A 17,382-nucleotide genomic window follows, 5' to 3' on the forward strand; every position below is an offset into this window, starting at 1 on the left:
CTCTGTGCTGTACATTGTCAGCGATGACAAAGATTGGGAAAGGGGAGTTAGCGAACAGTCCGGGAAGGGAGAGGAAAGTGTCCTGATCCCTTTGGGCTAAAGAGCTGCTCTGCTTTGAGATGGCAGCAGAAAGGCCTGGAAGGGAAATGCACACCTATCTTTCTGAAGCAGATGCCAGCCAGGGGCCACGTGACGAGAGAAGCTCACAGCAGCACCGAGCTCTGGCTGTGCCATCTGACACTCTGGGGGCGCTTCTGGACAAGCCACTTCCTCTCTCTGGATCTCAGCCTTGCTCATCCATAAAACAAGAGCCTGCATTTGATGAAACTCCAGGTTGTGGAGTTTGGTTCAGTGATGCCAGTCATCGTCCCTGCCCCGGACTTACAGACCTAGCAACAGAGAGCCACTCGGCGACAAACAGAAGGGAAGCTCAGCGCGCCAGGGCCGTTGCCGCAGGGGAACGACAATGTGGATGTGGGGGAGACACCCGCCCATGCAGGCCTGTGCCAAACCCTAGGCTCCCTGCCTGGTCATGCAGGCCCCGCAGTCTTCAGATGTCCAGATTGTCCCTGCCACGGGGCCCCTAGAGCCTGACCAGCTCTCCTCTCCACCACGCTCGTTGAACCGGCCCTTGCCCGCGTAGCTGAGCAGGGGCGCGGGTGGGTTGGGAAGGCCCCATTTGACATCAGAGGTGAACAACTCTGATTTCTGGTGAGTGCACAGGAAATGTAGAGTGGAAGAGAATCAGCACAGATTCTCCAGCACAGATCCACATTGTTGGACCTTAATGGGCCTCTTGTGCAGGAGGCCTGCAGGCCAGATAAAGTCACCTGGGTGGGAGAGGACCAGCGAGTCTGGGCCGGACAGTCATGGCAGGCTTTTCTCACTCGGTGACACGAGGGAAGTGTTGGTGTCCTGTGCCAAAGGATTCTGGTTTCCCCTGGGCTGGAAGTCTCCTCCAGCGTCCTCTGTCTGCATACACACCTACTCCTGCCGGTGCCTATGCCTGTGACCGAGGGTTATGCCCTGTGGATGTGGGGGCCAAGAGAAACCTGGTAGGGGCTTTACCTATGCCCTCATGGCCCAAGTTTCATGGCCAGGAAGTGGCTGAGCTGGGAATGGCAAGAACTTCGTTTCCGGGGAACTCTATTTCGCCCCCAAGCATCTGTTCCCAGCCCCCACAACCTCTTGCAAGGGTAAGTCTTTGCCTTGTTTAATTGGTGGCAATTTAGGCCCTCTCTTCTTGAATTGCTTTTCAGGTTGAGGGAGGAAGGGGCACTGAGAACAGCTGGCCAGTATTCACTTAATAATAAGGCTTCAGATCTTGAAGCCTGTTATTAAAGCTCCCCCTCCACCCTCCTGTGCCAAGCGAGGGAGTTGGCAAAGTGCTTGGAGCTCTGTGGAAAAATAAGGTGCCCCACATATACAAAGTACTTATTATTTTCAGTTCCCTTCTGATCAAATTAGGTGTCAGGTTTAAATCTATTACTTGACACCTCTGATTGCCGGCTGCCAAGGCAGAATGACTTAGCTTTTCAAGAATCTTGAAGAATAATCGCATGTGTGATGCCATCGCTCCACACCCTCCATGCACACGCTATCTGACACGGCCTCCCGCGCCTGACCCAGAACCCAGGGCCCACGAACTCTACAGATTCCTGAGCCCTCACCCCAAGTCCTCCTGAAGGCCTGGTGAGAGCAGGGCCTAGGCCTAGGGTCGGGCTCACAAATGTTTTGCTGAAGGAACACAGATATCTTTGAGGATGACTCAGAGTCTTTGCTTCTCAAAGTGTGGTCCCTGGACCAGCAGTATCGGCCGCGCCTGAGAACTGGTTAGAAATGCAGATGCTCAGGCCCCCACAGAGTCTGTATTTTAACAAGACCCCCTTGACAGTCCCATAGATATTAGAGTTTGGGAGGTGTCTTTAAGGCCGGCAACCATGGCGGCTGAGCAAAATCTGAGGAGCTACTAAGTTCCCTCCCATCCTCTCTCCCTCTCTCCCTCCTCCCTCCCTCCCTCCCTCCCTTCCTTCCTTCCCTCCTTCCTTTTTTGAAATGTGTAGGCCCCAGTCATTCTGTGGGGAGAGAGGGCCCTGGCACCTGTGTGTTTGAAAACTTGACAGGTGATCCTGACGTTCATCCAGGTTTGGAAGCATCCCTTACAGTTGAATGAGGTCTTCGGCTAACGCGCTAGAGAAGACAACCCAGCCTCCATGCTGAAAGGCCCATCTGCACGCGGGAGCTCTGTGGGGACCACACATGGACCTGCCCCTCAGCTGGGCTTCCCGGTCCACAGGTGCACACGGCTTCCTGGGCCTCTTGCTGCACTTGCACTGACCGTGATTTTCCACCCCACCCCGTGCAGGGTACCTGGGGAGTCACAGGAGAGGAGAGGAGCCCAATTCCTGGAGAGGAGCCCAATCCTGCCTGACAGCAATGCCAGCTCTCTGGTGCTTCGCCTCCGGCCCAGCACACCAGGTTCAGGCTGGTGCTTCACACCTTGGGCTCAGCAGCCGGCTCTGTGCAAAGCAGGAGGCTTGGAAGCCACAGCCCTGAGCACGCCGGGGAGCGTGGCCCCCCCCACCTCACACTCTGTGATCTGCCGCTGCCTGACTTTAGAAGAGAGCAAAAGCCAGATGTTGGGGGACAGCTAAACATCCACAGCTGGGGGAGAAGTTGTGACCCATTTATTCCCTGAGAATGAGAGGCTGCATTTGAGCAGTGACTGTGAAAGGGAAACCCTCTGGTCTCACAGAATCGGATCTGGGTCTCCAACACACACAACTGAAGGAAGTGTCCCTGACAGGTGTGATCACTAGGCCTTGCCTGGCCCTGCCAGGTTCCCAGGGAGCGGCAGTCTGAATCCAGGGCTCCAGGGAGGAAAGTTCGAAACCCGCCGGATCCTGTTCTCTCTAAAATCTCTCTTGGTGCTTAACTTAGGGGAGAAGAGAGATGTGCCGGAGCTGTCATAAATCATGTCATAATTCCAAAGTCACTGAGGAATCCCTTCCAGATTTCCCACACTGTTTGCTTAGCTCAGGGTAGAGGCATTTACTACACTGCAAAACATACATATTCTCAATGTAAATGCTTTATGCACGATACTTTGGAGAAATAATTTGTATTGAGCAAATTGCTGGGAGACCCTGGAATCTGGCTTCCATTCTTGCTCCCTGCTTTCCTTGGTAAGGAGAGAGCTGTGGATTGGCGGTGAAGAGAGAGTGCCCAGCTGTTTGGCCTATGAGCAACAGACCGACTGGGAAGCAGGAACAGAGCTAAGCAGAGGGTGGAGAAAGGAACCCCTCACCCACGGCGCCCTGGCACCACCGGGTCCCTTTACGCATCTGCCTCCATGGCACATAGCTGAGGGGCCCTTTCATTTCTGGGGGTCCAGGGGGTGCATGCACAAGGTATGTGGGGCTGCCTGGTGGCGAATGTGTCCTTGACAGCAGCACGGTGGTGGGTGAGGGAGGGCTGTGCCGGGTCTCACGAGCTTGGGTAGAGAGTTGCACAGAAACTCCCGGAGCACAGCGACGCTGGCTTTTATCTGTGACTGCAACTGCCAGACTCAAAACAGCACCCAGCAGGATTGTGGACAACGAAATGGCCAGAGATCCTCCCAGTGGAAGGAGTTGGGCATCCTACTCGACTGCTCGTTAAAGAACAAGCTGAGGCCCCGTAAAAAGAAAAGACGGGCTTGTCCACACTGCTCTTGGTTCAGATGGTAGAGGAGGAAGGGGCAGATTGGCAGGACGCACAAAGTGCCAGACAAAGCGACTGATTGCAAATGCGGATCAAGAGTCAGCAGCACACAGCTCCAGGCCAAGGCTGTTCTGCGGGCCTGCCTGGGCCTTTCGTGCTGGGGTGAGCCCGGAGCCCCACATTGTAGACCAACCCTCCCTCGTGTGAGGGTTGTGGCGGGGGCCCTGAGAAGCCATGTGGTGCCCACAGACCAGGCACCCCTGCAGCTTGAGCCACACAGGGGGCAGGGAGAGGCAGAGTGGGGCTGGTTCTAGAAGGAGGTGTTAGCGACTCCACTGGAATACAGATTTTCTGGGAAACCCTCCTTGGCACTCCTCTCTGTGCCCCCTTCACCAACCCTGTGCCACTCACTCATGGCACTTAACCCAATGGCACCGTCTGCATTCTTGTGAGGCAGGACCGGGCCCGACTTGTCCACTCGGAGTCCTCGGGAACAAGCCCGGGAGCGGGCCGTGGGAAGGATGCTCGCGGGAACGCCTGGAGCAGGTGTTCTGGGGAGGTGGCTTCGGAGCAAGGTGTTGAAAGCACGGAGGACCGGGTGGAGAAAGGCAGAGGAAGGGGAGACCAGGGCCCAGCACAAGCGTCCCTGGAGGGTCCCCGGCTCACCTCCACGCTGCTCAGCCACTGCCGCACGGACAGGAAGGACTGCTTGGCCGTGAGGTCGTACATGACGATGACGCCGTCGGCCTTCCTGAAGAACTGCTGAGTGATACACCGGTACCTGCCAGCATGGGCAGCCGGTCAGCGGTGCCCCCTCCGCTCCCAGCCCGGTCCTGCTGCCCAGGGGGAACCAGCTCCTCACCTCTCCTGCCCAGCCGTGTCCCACAGCTGCAGGGCCACCTGAGAGCCGTCCACACACACTGTCTTGACTTGGTAATCGATGCCTGCGGGAGGGAACAGGCCTGTCACTTCCAAGCTGGGATCTGGCGCCGAGGGGACGCTCTCCGTGTGGTCCGTGGGCCGCCACGTGAGGACGTGGACAGAGCGCAGGACAGCAGCGAGGCAGGGGCCCTGTGCGCTGCGCCTGACTGCCGTTTATTGGCTGTGGGGCCTGACCGATGACTGTCTCTGGGCGTCGGCCCCACAGTTCCACAGGCACACCCCCTCGGGGCCCAAAGTGGTCACACGGATGAAAGCCAGCTGCCTTTACGCATGGATTTACTCTCTCATGGTGACTAGCAGAAGGAAAGACTGTTCCCTATCTGTCTCTGTCTCTGTCTCTCCCTTAAATCCTTCTCCAAGTTCCTCCAACAAAACCTCATATCCTTGGGGGGTGGACCACACTTAAGACTCCCACCAGCCATGCAGCGAGGAGGACCAGGAGAGGAAGCATCGAGGGGAAGAAGAGCAGATGTGGCACGGAGGGGCTGGCCATGGCACGAGGGACGGAAGAGTTGAGAAGGGCTGGGAGAAGAGAATAAAGACAAGGCTCACCCTGCAGAAGGGCCTGGCACCCCTGGCCCCAGCCCCGGGCCTTCCACCACCACCTCTCTGAGCTGTGGCCCTCGCTGCCATCGCCAAGCGCCACGAGAGGGCCGTGGTCAGAGCCAGCTTCTGTCCCTCGCGACAGCAACCAGGACCTTCATGCGGGTTCTTTGACAACAGACCCTCCTCCCTCTGGCATCCCACCCGACTGGTCGCCGGTGCTGAGCAAGACTCTGAAGGCCTTTTTCCCTTTAGGTATCACATCCTGGGACCAGAAGGAATCCCCGCCCACCTTTTTTTCATTGATTTTTTTTTAGTCTTTTATTTGTTTTTAATGGAGGATTCCGCTCCATGTTCCAAAGGGCTGCTGAGGGCCTTGCTCTGGAGGCTGCAGGGCAGCAGCAAAGCAGCCAGGGTAGACAGACACAGAAGACACAGCAGACACCAGAGGCGGCGATGGGAGACGCCCTCCTAGCACTGTCTCCAGACAAAGGCTAGTGCATAGGGCCCAGGACTGAGCAAAGCGGGGTGCTCGTGCACCCTGAGAATAACAGGGCCAGCAGGGACGCCAGAGTCACTTGCTTCACCGGTAAGGTTCAGGGGCGCTGGCTCACACCAGCCGCTCCTCTCAAGGGCAGGCCAGGCCAGACTCTCCTGGACTTGGATTCCAGGCTCAGTCCTTTCTCCCCTTGGGGCCTCAATCTTCTCCTCGGGATTTTCTCAGTCACTGGATGAAAGGGCAGAAGGGACGGGATGGAGGTGTTCTGGAGGTGACCATGGGAAAGGCTCAGTGGTGAGAATGAAACACCTGAATTCTGTGGAGGAAACCCATTTCTGTAGGAGAAAACTTGGAAGGGCCCGTTCTGATAAAAGGAAGAAAATGGAGTCTCCCGGGTCAGGCTCTGGGCAGGGAGAGTCAAATGTTAGACAGCCAAGGATCAAAGAGGGTCAGGACAGAAGCTCAGCTTGGAGGCATTCTTGAGTGACTGCTCAAACGCCTCCATTTTTAGAGGAGGAAGAAACAAACTCAAAGAAGGAACAGGCCTTCTTGGGGCCACATGCTGGCAACTTCGAAGATCCGGGACTTCTGATGACTGCGAACCCCAGCCTTCCTGCACCCCACCCTTGGCAGGAAAGTGTTCTCATTACTCACCGGAGCAAAGCACACACAGTTCAGTGTTGTTAGGGGAACGGAGAAGTGGAATAGAACAGGTGTGGGTGGCGGGATGGAGGCACCAGCACCCACCAGCCAGCTGATAGGCACGTGGACACACCTCTTAAACTCTCTAGGCCTCAGTGACCTGGTCTGTTTATTGGGTGATAACAATACCGACCCCCAGGGCTGTCGTGACGCTAGACATAAGTCATGCCAATATATATTCAAGCACAGTTAATTTATGAGCCTGGTTAAATCGTGCATAGTCAATACTCAATGGATTAATTTTTTTTTTTTTCTTATGCGACTCCACTTGGTTGAAGCTAAAGGTCAGTAGGCCTTGGGTCATTCTTTCCAGTGCAATGAGTGAGCTGGGTGAATAAATATTCCTCAGGAGAGGGGCTCCCTTCAGCCGGGCGTATCCATTAGTAGCTGAGCCCAAAATGCTGCCACCATGCCCCCAAGTCTCCCTGTCCAGGCCTGACAAGAAGGACAAGTGAAATTTGACAGGTGAAAGAAATCACCCAGAGCACCCATACGGGGACCGGCAGGCCGGGGAGCCGCGGCCCTGGCCGAAGGGGCAGGGGCGGATGTCTCAGGTTGTCCTGCCTGATCCTGAGGAAGATGAAGCTTCAGGCCTCTACTGGGAGTGGGGGAACGGATGCTAAAAAGAGAGATGGGCTTGACAAGGGGGTACAGGGCTGGACTCCACCTTTGCTGCTTCAGTGCCACCCAGGGCTGGACTTCAGATGCTCCCATCACCACCTCCCATGGGCCAGCCCTCTGGGCACCCAGCCCCTCCCCAGTCCCCGTCTCTCCTCCTCCCCCTCCGGGCATGGGCCGGCCCCTGCCTTAGGAAGGAGACTCACCCACAGTGGCTGCCATGCCCGGGGAGAAGCGGTCCTCACAGAACCTCCTCAGGAAGGACGTCTTCCCCACGGAGGAGTTGCCCACAAACACGATCTTGAAGAGCCGGTCTGGGGTGGGCGGAGTCCTTTCCTCCTGTAGATGGCAGAGTGTCCAGCCAAGCCCGGGGGGCCCATGCCACTGCCTGCCCTTGCCCGTCCTCACACTGTCCACCGCCTCAGAATGCAGGCAGCGGGGAGCAGGCATGGCCGCCCCTCCAGACTCCGCAGGAGGGCAGAAACATTCCTTCAATCGCCATCCATTGTCTGGCTATGGCACTGCAGTTCCCACGCTGGAGCTGAGGGGCAGGCCGGGGCCAGGCCTGGCTGAGGGTGCAGCGAAGGACGCTGGGAAGTCATCACGTCTTGAGGTGGGCAGAGCACGGGAGGGAGGCACGGTCCCCAAAGAGGGGGGTCCCTACAGGGCAGGGGCAGGTGGGTGTGTGCGAGGAAGGGGCTCTGCCTGTCACAGTGCTGGGGACAGCCATGGCCAGGGTGGGGAGCTGGACTGAAGCCTGCACTGAGCACAGGGCCCCTGGCTTTCTGTTCCATGTCATCAGTCCTGGGGATCCTGGACTTCTGTCACTGGTGTGTCGGGAAGACCTGTCACACCAGATCTATCATATTCAGTCAACCAGTCACCCAGCTGCGGAGGGAGGGTCCGCCCCGGGGAAGGGCCCTCACCCTAGGGCAGGGAGCCGGGGAGAGGCAGGGTCCTGTCCACAGGTCACCACCTTTCCAGAGAGCTGCTCTTCCCCACATCCTGCGTCAGCCCCGCCCTGCACTGCCTGGCCCGCAAGGAGTCTCCTTAGTGTCTATTTAAAAGTGGATTTGGGGCCCTCCCTGGTGGCGCAGTGGGTTAAAGCACAGCACTGAGAATCTAAAGCCACTTCCGCATGAGTTCGATCCCCGCCTGCCCCGGAGGTGACCACATGGTGCGGCAGACCTCTCCTGACCCGCCCGCTGCTCCCCTCAGCAGTGTACTTCGTCGATCTGCCTGTTCTGCTCCCCACTCTGTCTCTGGTGAAGTCTCTCGCCGCCCCTGAGCCTCTGGCCTGTACCCCAGTTCTGTAAGCACAAATAAATAAATCTTTAAAAAAAAAAAAGTGGATTTGGGGGTTAAGTGCTTCTCATAGAACAAATACAGTGGGTTGCATTTGTTGAGATGATAATATAGTTGGTTTTTTCCCCCTAATTTATAGACTTTATACAAATTTCACAAATCGTCCTCTTCCCCACCTGGGCACAGAACAAATGCCCCACGTCCCTGGAGGAAGGTCATGGCTGAGAAAGGGGACAGGAGAGGGCGCTTGTCTCTAGAGGTTTTTTTGCGCATGTAGTGGGGAGGAGACCCCACCCGCCAGGCGTCACCCACTTCTCTAGTCCGCCTGTGGCCCAGGGACAATGAGAGACTGGTATATTAGCATGAGTCTTAATCGGGGCCCCAGAATGGTCACTGCTGCCAAGAAGCCCTGGGCAGTGGCCTGGAGGAGGCGACAGGACACAAGACAGACAGGCTCACTAGTGCGGCCCCGGGGGGCTGCCCAGGGGCGAGCGCTCGTTCTACAGGGCGCCAGGGGGGGCAGGAGGCTTGTCCGCTTGCCAGGGACAGGCTGAGTGGCTTTAGAGGGTCAAGTGGAGGGTGGTGAGTCTGCTTTCTGACCTGGATCACAAACAAGGCGAGGAACCATGGAAGAAGGCCCAGATGGCCTCTTCCTCCCTGCAGAATTTATCAGGCAGAGCTTGGGGGATAGTGGATGATCGCACTGTGGGAAGGAGCAGCCAGGACTTTGGGAAGAGGGGGTGACAGCCGATTAAGAAATGAGACAAATGTTGGTCTGCAAGCTCTCCTAACTGCTCTGGACACTTCTAAGACAGAAGCGCAGAAGTACAGTACCCAAGGCTGTGCTGTTTACGCTGAGAGTTTGCCTTAAGTAGGTGCTCCGTACCTGCTTTTGCATCTGAATCTAAAAAGAGAGACAAGGGCTGGGAGAGGGTAAATGACTGAAGTGGAAGTAGAATTTACCAGAACCCATGAGTCTCCCTGGTGACATTCAGGTAAAGAGGGAAGGTGGTATGTGAAGGGCCTAGCTCCTGTGACTCACAAGACAAAGGCCATCTGACTTCCTGAGCTGCCTTCGGACACGGGAGGGACAGGGCTTTGCACTGACCGCCACTCAGGGTGGGAGGTGCCTCACCTTTGACCAGGCTTCTTTCCCAACAGGCTGCCCCCGAGAAGACTGGGGCAGGATGCCCACGGGTGGGGCCTGCTGGGCTTCCACACCCTGAGGGGAGGCCTCCTCCTCTTCTGTGCATTTGCTCTGTGGCTGCTCTAAACTGCCCTCCAGGAGCTGAGGCAGAGGGTCCTCTTCAATGGAGATGATTCTGCGGAGTGTCCGGGGGAGGGGACCCCCAGTCCCTGACTCGCTGGCTCTTGGCTCCTCTTCTGTAGCCGGATACCCACTCAAGCCCAGGGAACTTCTCCTCCTTGGGATGCCAAACACATCTTCTTCCTCTTCTGACTGGCTATTCGGGGGAGGGGGAGAAAGAAGAATGGAGAGAATATCATAAAATACATCCATTTGGAAGCTGGAGTGCTATCTGAGATTTTGTGACCCATAGCCATGCCTTGGGGAGGAGGACTCCCAGTGTGGGCAAGAGCCAGACCCTGCATTCGTCAGCTTGAGACACCTGTATGAAGTGGATCCTGGGGCAGGTGATGGCAAAGGTGATGCTGGAGGAGAAGATGATGGTGTTGAAGGTGATAATGATAATAAAGGTGATGCAAATGATGTTCACTATCAAATATTAAGCTAAAGATACATTCCAGAGTAGATAGACAGTCCCTGTGCTCAAGGAATGTTTGGCAGTGGGAGGTTGGTGCAATAATCACACCAATAAACACACTTTTACAAGTTGAGAAGGGTTGTGAGGGAGAAGGAAAGACTGAAGAAAGGAACAGAACAGATCCAGGAAGGAAACATCGTGAACAATCAGGCAGCCGCAGCTCTGGGCCCAAGGCCAGTCCTCACGGACTGTGTGTTCCTGGCTGAAGCACTTCAAGCCTCAGTGTCTTCATCATAAAATGTGACCCATCAGGGGGCTCAAATGTAAGAGTCAGGCAGAGCGTGATGTCTACAGCCCCCCCCAGGGGCCACATTTCACGACGAGGAAACAGGCCTAAATACAGGCTGTCTTTTCAAGGTTTGGGAAAGAGACCTCAGCTCCTGGACCAGGGGTTCCTCTTGGGGTGCGATGAGCACCTAAAGCTGAGACGTTTTTAGAGGGAACAGAAGCTTGACCAGGAGGGTCTGAGGTAGGAAACTGAAAATAACACAGCCTACATGTCAAGGGGAAGGATATCCTAAAGGAACTCTGCGGAGTCTTGTGGACTCCACCCCCTACTCCAGTGATTGGAAACTACAACTCCCAGCAGTACCAGGGAGAGAACTACAAGGACCCAAGGGCGGAGCTAAGCAGGCATTCTGGGACTTTGGGGGATAAAGAGGACGCCCTTTTCCAACAGTGCTCTCTCGCTCAGGCAATGGTTCTTGGGACCGCCTGACTGTGGCTTTCAGTTAGTTAGTTACCAGAGCTCCAAGTCAGTGGAGCCAGTAAGATATTCTAGTTACCTTGTATCTCTCTCTCTTTCCCTGGGTTGTTCCTTTTCCTTTCCCCTTTTGTAAATAAACCCATTACTGACGCTTTTGTGTGTGCCTACCATTAAATTTTAGGTGCATGGGTGAGGACCCACAGACAAGTAGCCCAGTTCACACAGGGGTGCCCTGGAACATATACACATGTGCATACACACTCACATACATGTACACACATGTATGAACACATAAAGGGATGGGGTGAGGTAATAAAGGGAAAAGGAGAAACAGAGGTGAAGGACATAGGTCACACAAACTCCTAGAATAATTGTCTTATAATGTTATTCCTGAGGAATGAACAAAAGGATGGGATAGGAAAAAAATGCAAGAGCAGTTGTGAAAGATAAATGAAGATACAGTGCTTGCTCACAAAAAGGGTGACTTTGTTTGGGTTTCTTGATATAAACTATTTTGTAGTGCTACAAGGACGCTTGCACTTATTTATAAATTCGCTGTCTTTAATAGAAGCTGACATCTTTAAAAAAATAACTCTCCATATCTAACAAGCTTATTAACTGCTTATCTACTTTAGAATACAATTAGCATTCCCATCTGCTCTCGCTCCCTTTACAGACCCAAGGGTGCACGTCAGGGCACACATGTGAGTAGCGACCATGGAAGAAAGAGTGACAGAAATGACCCTAAATGAAAGATTTACTTTTTTTAAAATATAGACTTATTTATTTATGCATACAGAACTAGGATACAGGCCAGAGGTGCAGGGGCAGTGAGAAGACTCACCAGAGACAGAATGGGGAGCAGAGTAGGCAGATCAGCTAAGTACACTGCTGAGGGGAGCAGCAGGAGGGACAGGAGAGGTCTGCTGCGCCATGTGGGTCATCTCCGGGGCCAGGGAACGAACTTGCACTGAAGCAGCTGTGGCTCACTTCCGGTGCTGTGCTTTAACCGGTTGTGCCACCAGGGAAGGGCCCAATGAAGCATTTCTTGAAAATACTTTTCATTTGGGAAATTCTCAAGCATGACTGACATTCCCGTAATACCTTCGAGTTAGCCTGACTAACTTCACTTTTGTTTTTTCTCACCAAATGCTGTGCGGCAGCATGGAGAGAGTCACCTCTGGCAACACCTGTAATCCTAGCTCCCAATTTGGCTACTGTCCGTTTCCTTGACTCAAACACACATTCCTGAGATCAGAGATCGGGTCTGTTTTGCCTTCCACTGCATACCTTGCAAGCGGTAAGCACTCAGTCATGGATACAATGGCTGGGCACACCTAAGCTCTCCTCGGAATCTACACATGCTCAAAAGAACACCTGGTTGAGAGGGGTAGTCAGCACATGCCTGTGAACGAGTGGATGCTGAAGGCATTCCATCCATGACGAACAGGGCAACTTGCAGCGTGGAAGCAGTTTGGCTCCCAGCTGTGCCCTCTGCTCAGCTATTTAGAAAAGAAATTGTGATCATTGGGCCCAAAGACCCGACTGCTCAGCTGGCTGACATCCATGATTCCCCTCTGAAGCCACCTCCCATTTGGTGTCTGTCTCTCTGAGGCTTGCAGAGCTCAGAGCCTTTAAGATAAGCCAGGTGGCACACCTTCTCTCGGGCTTGCTACTTTGGGGGTCCTGCCCCCTCCGCCTCTCTGTGGCTTGTCTGTGGAGGAGTTTGTGCCCAAAGAAGAGGGCAGGGGACTGGATGGTCTCTTGGCATGAGCAATGAGCCAGTCCTGTAGGACTCAAATTCATCATAGGATGCCCCGCAGCAACAAAATACTATTCTTGAGTTAATTAAACAGGAATCATTGAAAGACACCTGCCCTGCACAGACCTTATTCTCGTCTGCAACAGGAGTGCAACATTGGCGATTCCGTATGACACATTACTTACACGTAAGAGCTCTTCACAGTCATCTATGAAACCAAGAGCAGCCATCCAGCTTACAGACAGAGAGTGTCATGCCCCCTCTCAGCCGCCCATTCCCCAGAGCGCTCTCCTCTGCCAACTCACAGCACTCGTCAGTCCCCTGCAGGCTCAAGGGTGAGACTGGCCCAGAAGACAATGTCTAGTCCGAGGGGGTTGCTCTGTATATCCCACTGGGAGTGATCCCAGGCTACTCCACCAAAGCCGAGTCTCGAGGGTCAGCCTGCCCTCCACGGGCAGCGTGAACGGACAGTCCATGACTTACCTTCTAAGGATGCCTCTGCTGTCCATGTACTTGCTGATCACGGAGCCAGATCTCTGCTTCCAGCTTGCCTTCGACGCAGCTGTGTTTGCCTTGACTGCCTTGTCTTTCTGCAGAAACACAAAATGCCCTCAGATGCTTGCAGCTGACTCGTTCCACTGTTCGAGCAGAAAAGGGCTCAACTTTCCCACCGAAGGTCAGGTTGTAAGCCCCACTCTGAAGCACACACGTGATGACCTGGCCTCCCAGGAGCATCCGCACGCTCTTTCCCTCGCCCTCACCTTGACCAGAATTCCTCCATCCGCTGACTAATAATCTAATCAAACAAACCCCCAGACAGCTTAGAACCTGAGGTCTCCACCGCAGTATTTTTCTCAGGTGTGCTGACACTTGAAGAGACCCATGTGGAACACAAAGGGGAAGTATTTGGGGGCAGAAAAGGCACATGAGGTCAGAGGTGAGTGATATCTTTACATCAGGCTCTTTGTGTGGCTCTAAGGCCTGTTTGTTTCCAAAGACCCTCACGTGAGAAAGGGGCCAGTCCAGGGTCAGTGATGCATCCCTCGTCTACGGCTACTACACTCGATTAAGTATCTCAGAGCTTTCGAGAGGGTGGGCCGAGTGGAGTTTAGAAATCACACGCAGATCTGTGGGATCTGTGGCAGAGAACCTGGGAGGAGTGGAGGCTTCCAGCCCCCTTTGCCAAGACTCCCCGACAGATGTCTTCTGCGGACCAAGGAGAGCGAGATCACAGGACTCACTGCTCATTAACCAGCCACCCCCACGGTTCACCATGGTTCCTGTGGTCCTTAAGGCGAGAAGGTGGGTCAGCCCTGTGCCCACGGCCCCTGAAGTTGTGGTTATAATGATGCCGAATTAATCTTTAATTATTATTGTGCTCGAACATGATCTTCTCCCTCCTTCTCTCCTCCACTAGGCTCCTTAATTCCATTCTGTTATCAAAACAAAATGAATTTGGCAGGTAAAGGGACATGAGGTCAAGAGACCAGGCTGACATTTAGATGGAAGTTTTAAAATAAATTCACAGTTACGTCTAAAACAATTATAATCACCAGCATCATCAGACAGACATGTCGAGGCTTTAGGTGGTGATTGATGGTTGCTGCCACTCAGTGCCAGGACAGGGCTGGTGGTATGGATGGTTCCTGGGGGCTTTCTGGGTTGGCCCTAATGCACCTGCCTTATGTCGACTGCATCATAGCTTTAGTGAAGACCCAGGAGTTTTTCCCAAAAAATCTCTATAAGGGAGGGTGGCAGGGACTTGTTACTTCAGGCCATAGTTGGGAGTCTGAGCCAAGAGGCAAATCACTTGCCCAAGGACACCCATGAAATTCATAATCTTCACAATTTAGAAAAATCACACCAGTCCATGCTGCCCCATTGACTGTTGTCTAAAGGTGAAGACAGGAAAGCCTGGGCAAGCCTGAGTTTTCTTTCACATTCCCCAAAGTGATGAGCCCACATAAATATAGGGGTCCATGTTATTCTGGAATGCATGTAAGTCTGGTGCTCAGGTATGGGAGAGCAGGAGACCCCAGAGAGTCAAAAAAATGTACATAAAATCAACATTATAGATTGTGAAATATACATTTTAATTTGTTCTAGGATGGTGTCTAAATGCAAATTTTTCATCAAGAGTGAAATATTTTATGAAGGAAAAAGTGAGCATTTTGATTTAAAAGTGAGATGCCACTTCAACTGCACTGTCTCATGGCCAGAATGTCTTTTCTGTACCCAAGAAATGTGTGACCCTCTGAAATATTTGAGTCTCCTTACGCCGAGAAAAAAGCATGCTACTTGCCAGAAAACTAACACTCTGTCACCCAGCAGGCCATTCGGCATTTTTATTGTTTTCAAATAATCTGCCACCATCCTGCCCACACAGAAAGGATAAAGGAGATCCCAGCACTTGGGGCATTCTTGGGTCCACCCCAAGTACACTCAGTCCTGGTCTTCCCTCAGGAGAAGACCGCACTGGCCAGTTACCTGGAAACACATGTCTCGTTCATCTCGAAGGTGCTTGTTCCTTTCCCTGGAGACAGAAGAGGAAATCTACTCAGTGGACAGAGCTGAAATCAGTTTACCAGTCGGATGGTGCCCAGAACAGCTTGGTGGGAAAGGCCCAGAAATGTGTGACTGTCTCTCCTCGGGCCCAGTGGTGAATGGCAGAGAGTAGCTGGAGTGTTCACCTGCTCAGAGGCAGGGGGATACACAGGGGGCTTGTGGTGGCCTCCAGCCGCACCTGTGACCTTGAGCCAGTTTCAACCTTTCCTTCACACATGCCTGCATTCAGTCTGCTTCTGTCCTTAACTCCTGGTCACCTACGGCCCCTGCTACCTGGTAGTCTCACTGTGGGGGAGGCTGTGTGGACTTCCCTCCACCTTGCAGCCTTTCCGGCTGGCGGAGTTCAGCTTAGAAGTCAAGTGACAGCCCAGAGGGCCCCAGGTGGGCGATTCTGCACTGATGCAGTCTCCATTAAAGACCCACGGGCATGTGTCCAGTGCTTGCCATCACTCTCCCCTGCTCGTTCTCACTGAATCTGCCCTTGCATTTTTTCCTAAGGACAAAAGAAAACAGGAAAAACAAACGCAAGCATGTCCTTATACATCTTGTTCTCTTCTGGTCACCAAAACCTTCCTGAGACTCACCCTCTTCTCTCAAATGGATTAACACTTGGTCCGCTAAAGACCTCCTCCATCTCCCCAGTTCTAGAAACCCTACGGAACCATGCATTGAAGGAGGTCAGCCCAAGAGCGTTCAGGGTGAAGAGAGCACTTTTTAATCGGGCAGCGTCACAGGCGCCAGACGCAGTGACTTTCCCTGGCTTTCACAACTTCAAACTAAAAAAGAAAAAACAAAAACTTTCATAATGTAGCTGACTCAAAACCACTTGTGCTTTAAAAATCAGAACTCTGAGTCCTTCTGCTCCACCACCATTCCCCAAGAGGGATCTGGCAGGTAGGCAGCGGGGACTAAGAACTGAAAATTCCATCTCTCCTCACAGGTTTCTTGTTTCTGGCATACTCTGGACCAGCGAGCTTTGCATTTACCACTGAGTTTCAGCAGGTTGAGGAAACTCCTTGGCTCATTTGTGGCTCTTTTACTCACTTGATAAACATTAGTGGAATATGGCAGATGGACAAAAATCAGCCAGATACAGGTCTCCCATCTGGCTCTACCAGTAAGTAGCTACATCACTTCTTCTAAGTTCCTTCCTGTCTCTGATTCCAGCTTCCTCATCAGTTAACTGTGTTAACAATGTCCTCTGTTCCCAGCTTTGGGGAAGAGGAAAGAGATCCAGTACCTGGCATCAAGTCGATGCTCAATAAAATTCAGTTCTCCTGTGCACAAATGCTTTACAAAGCACCAGGTGGAGACCAAGATGGACGAAGCAGAACCATACACTGGAGAGTACCAAGGTGGCACTCAGCTGTCCGAACAATACTTCGGGCGATGATGGCGCTCACCTGGCAGCTGTGTTCCTTCGCGGGTAGGCAGGAGGACTCACAGCCCGAGGAGCCGGGGACACACCTCCAGAGCCCACGTACCTGAGGAAGTCCAGCTGCTTCAGGAGCCCTGACTTCTCCCGCTGCAGACTCTCCGTGACACGGTACACTTCCCTGTGGAGAGGTCAACGACCGTGGTAGGTGACTACTGCTATTGCGGGGGGTGAGGGGCATCTGCAAGCCAGTCCCTCACCTGGGGCCAGCAGGCTGCGCCTGCTCTGAGGCCAGGGAGAGCACATGCAGCCCTGTCCTAAGGTCACAGCGCAGACGCCTCTTGGGAAGAGGAAATGATCCCTGTTTTACAGACACGGGCTGTCAAAGAGTTTGACTTCCCCCCCGGGCCACGTCCAATGGCTGCCTGGCCCAGGGCCGCTCTGGCCTCCTGCCTGCTCCCTGCTCAGCCCACTGCACTCACACGCCCCCTGCAATGCAACTGCTGGCTGGCATGCACTTTCCAGCCAGCAAATGACCCTGCCCAGCCCAGTGGTCAGGGAATTAGCATCTCATGCTTGTCTGGCTCAGTCTCAGAGAGTAAGAACAGAATTTTATGTGGTTGGCTCCAGAGGCTGGTTTAGTTTGTTTCCAGGAGCTCTTGAAGAATCATTTCTCTTTCTGGATGTTCTCCTGAAAATCTCCTGTTTCCAGGTCCCCGGAATTTCCACCATTTGTTATTCATTTCTTTGATTTAATATATCTTAGCTCGAACTATCAAGCAGAGATTTAATGAATTCTAATCAGCTGTTTGACAGTGTGAGAGTGTCAGTAAGACTGGAGTTTTGAGGCAGCGGAAGAGGAGCTGGGAGTAACCCAGG

General features: G+C 53.5%; 1 protein-coding gene across 1 annotated transcript in view; it reads right to left on the reverse strand.

The window, feature by feature from the left end:
• CRACR2A (calcium release activated channel regulator 2A) overlaps positions 1-17,382 on the reverse strand; it is a 52,578-nt gene that overhangs the window by 6,647 nt on the left and 28,549 nt on the right. The window contains exons 8-14 of the mRNA XM_004692854.2: positions 16,613-16,684; positions 15,051-15,096; positions 13,047-13,153; positions 9,447-9,774; positions 7,213-7,345; positions 4,565-4,646; positions 4,369-4,483 (exon numbers count right to left, since the gene is read on the reverse strand). Coding sequence (XP_004692911.1) covers positions 4,369-4,483; positions 4,565-4,646; positions 7,213-7,345; positions 9,447-9,774; positions 13,047-13,153; positions 15,051-15,096; positions 16,613-16,684 — 883 coding nt within the window. The remainder of the gene's footprint in view (positions 1-4,368; positions 4,484-4,564; positions 4,647-7,212; positions 7,346-9,446; positions 9,775-13,046; positions 13,154-15,050; positions 15,097-16,612; positions 16,685-17,382) is intronic.

This window comes from Condylura cristata, unplaced genomic scaffold (genome assembly GCF_000260355.1).
Source record: "Condylura cristata isolate star-nosed mole 26May11 unplaced genomic scaffold, ConCri1.0 scaffold00034, whole genome shotgun sequence".
Taxonomy (NCBI): domain Eukaryota; kingdom Metazoa; phylum Chordata; class Mammalia; order Eulipotyphla; family Talpidae; genus Condylura; species Condylura cristata.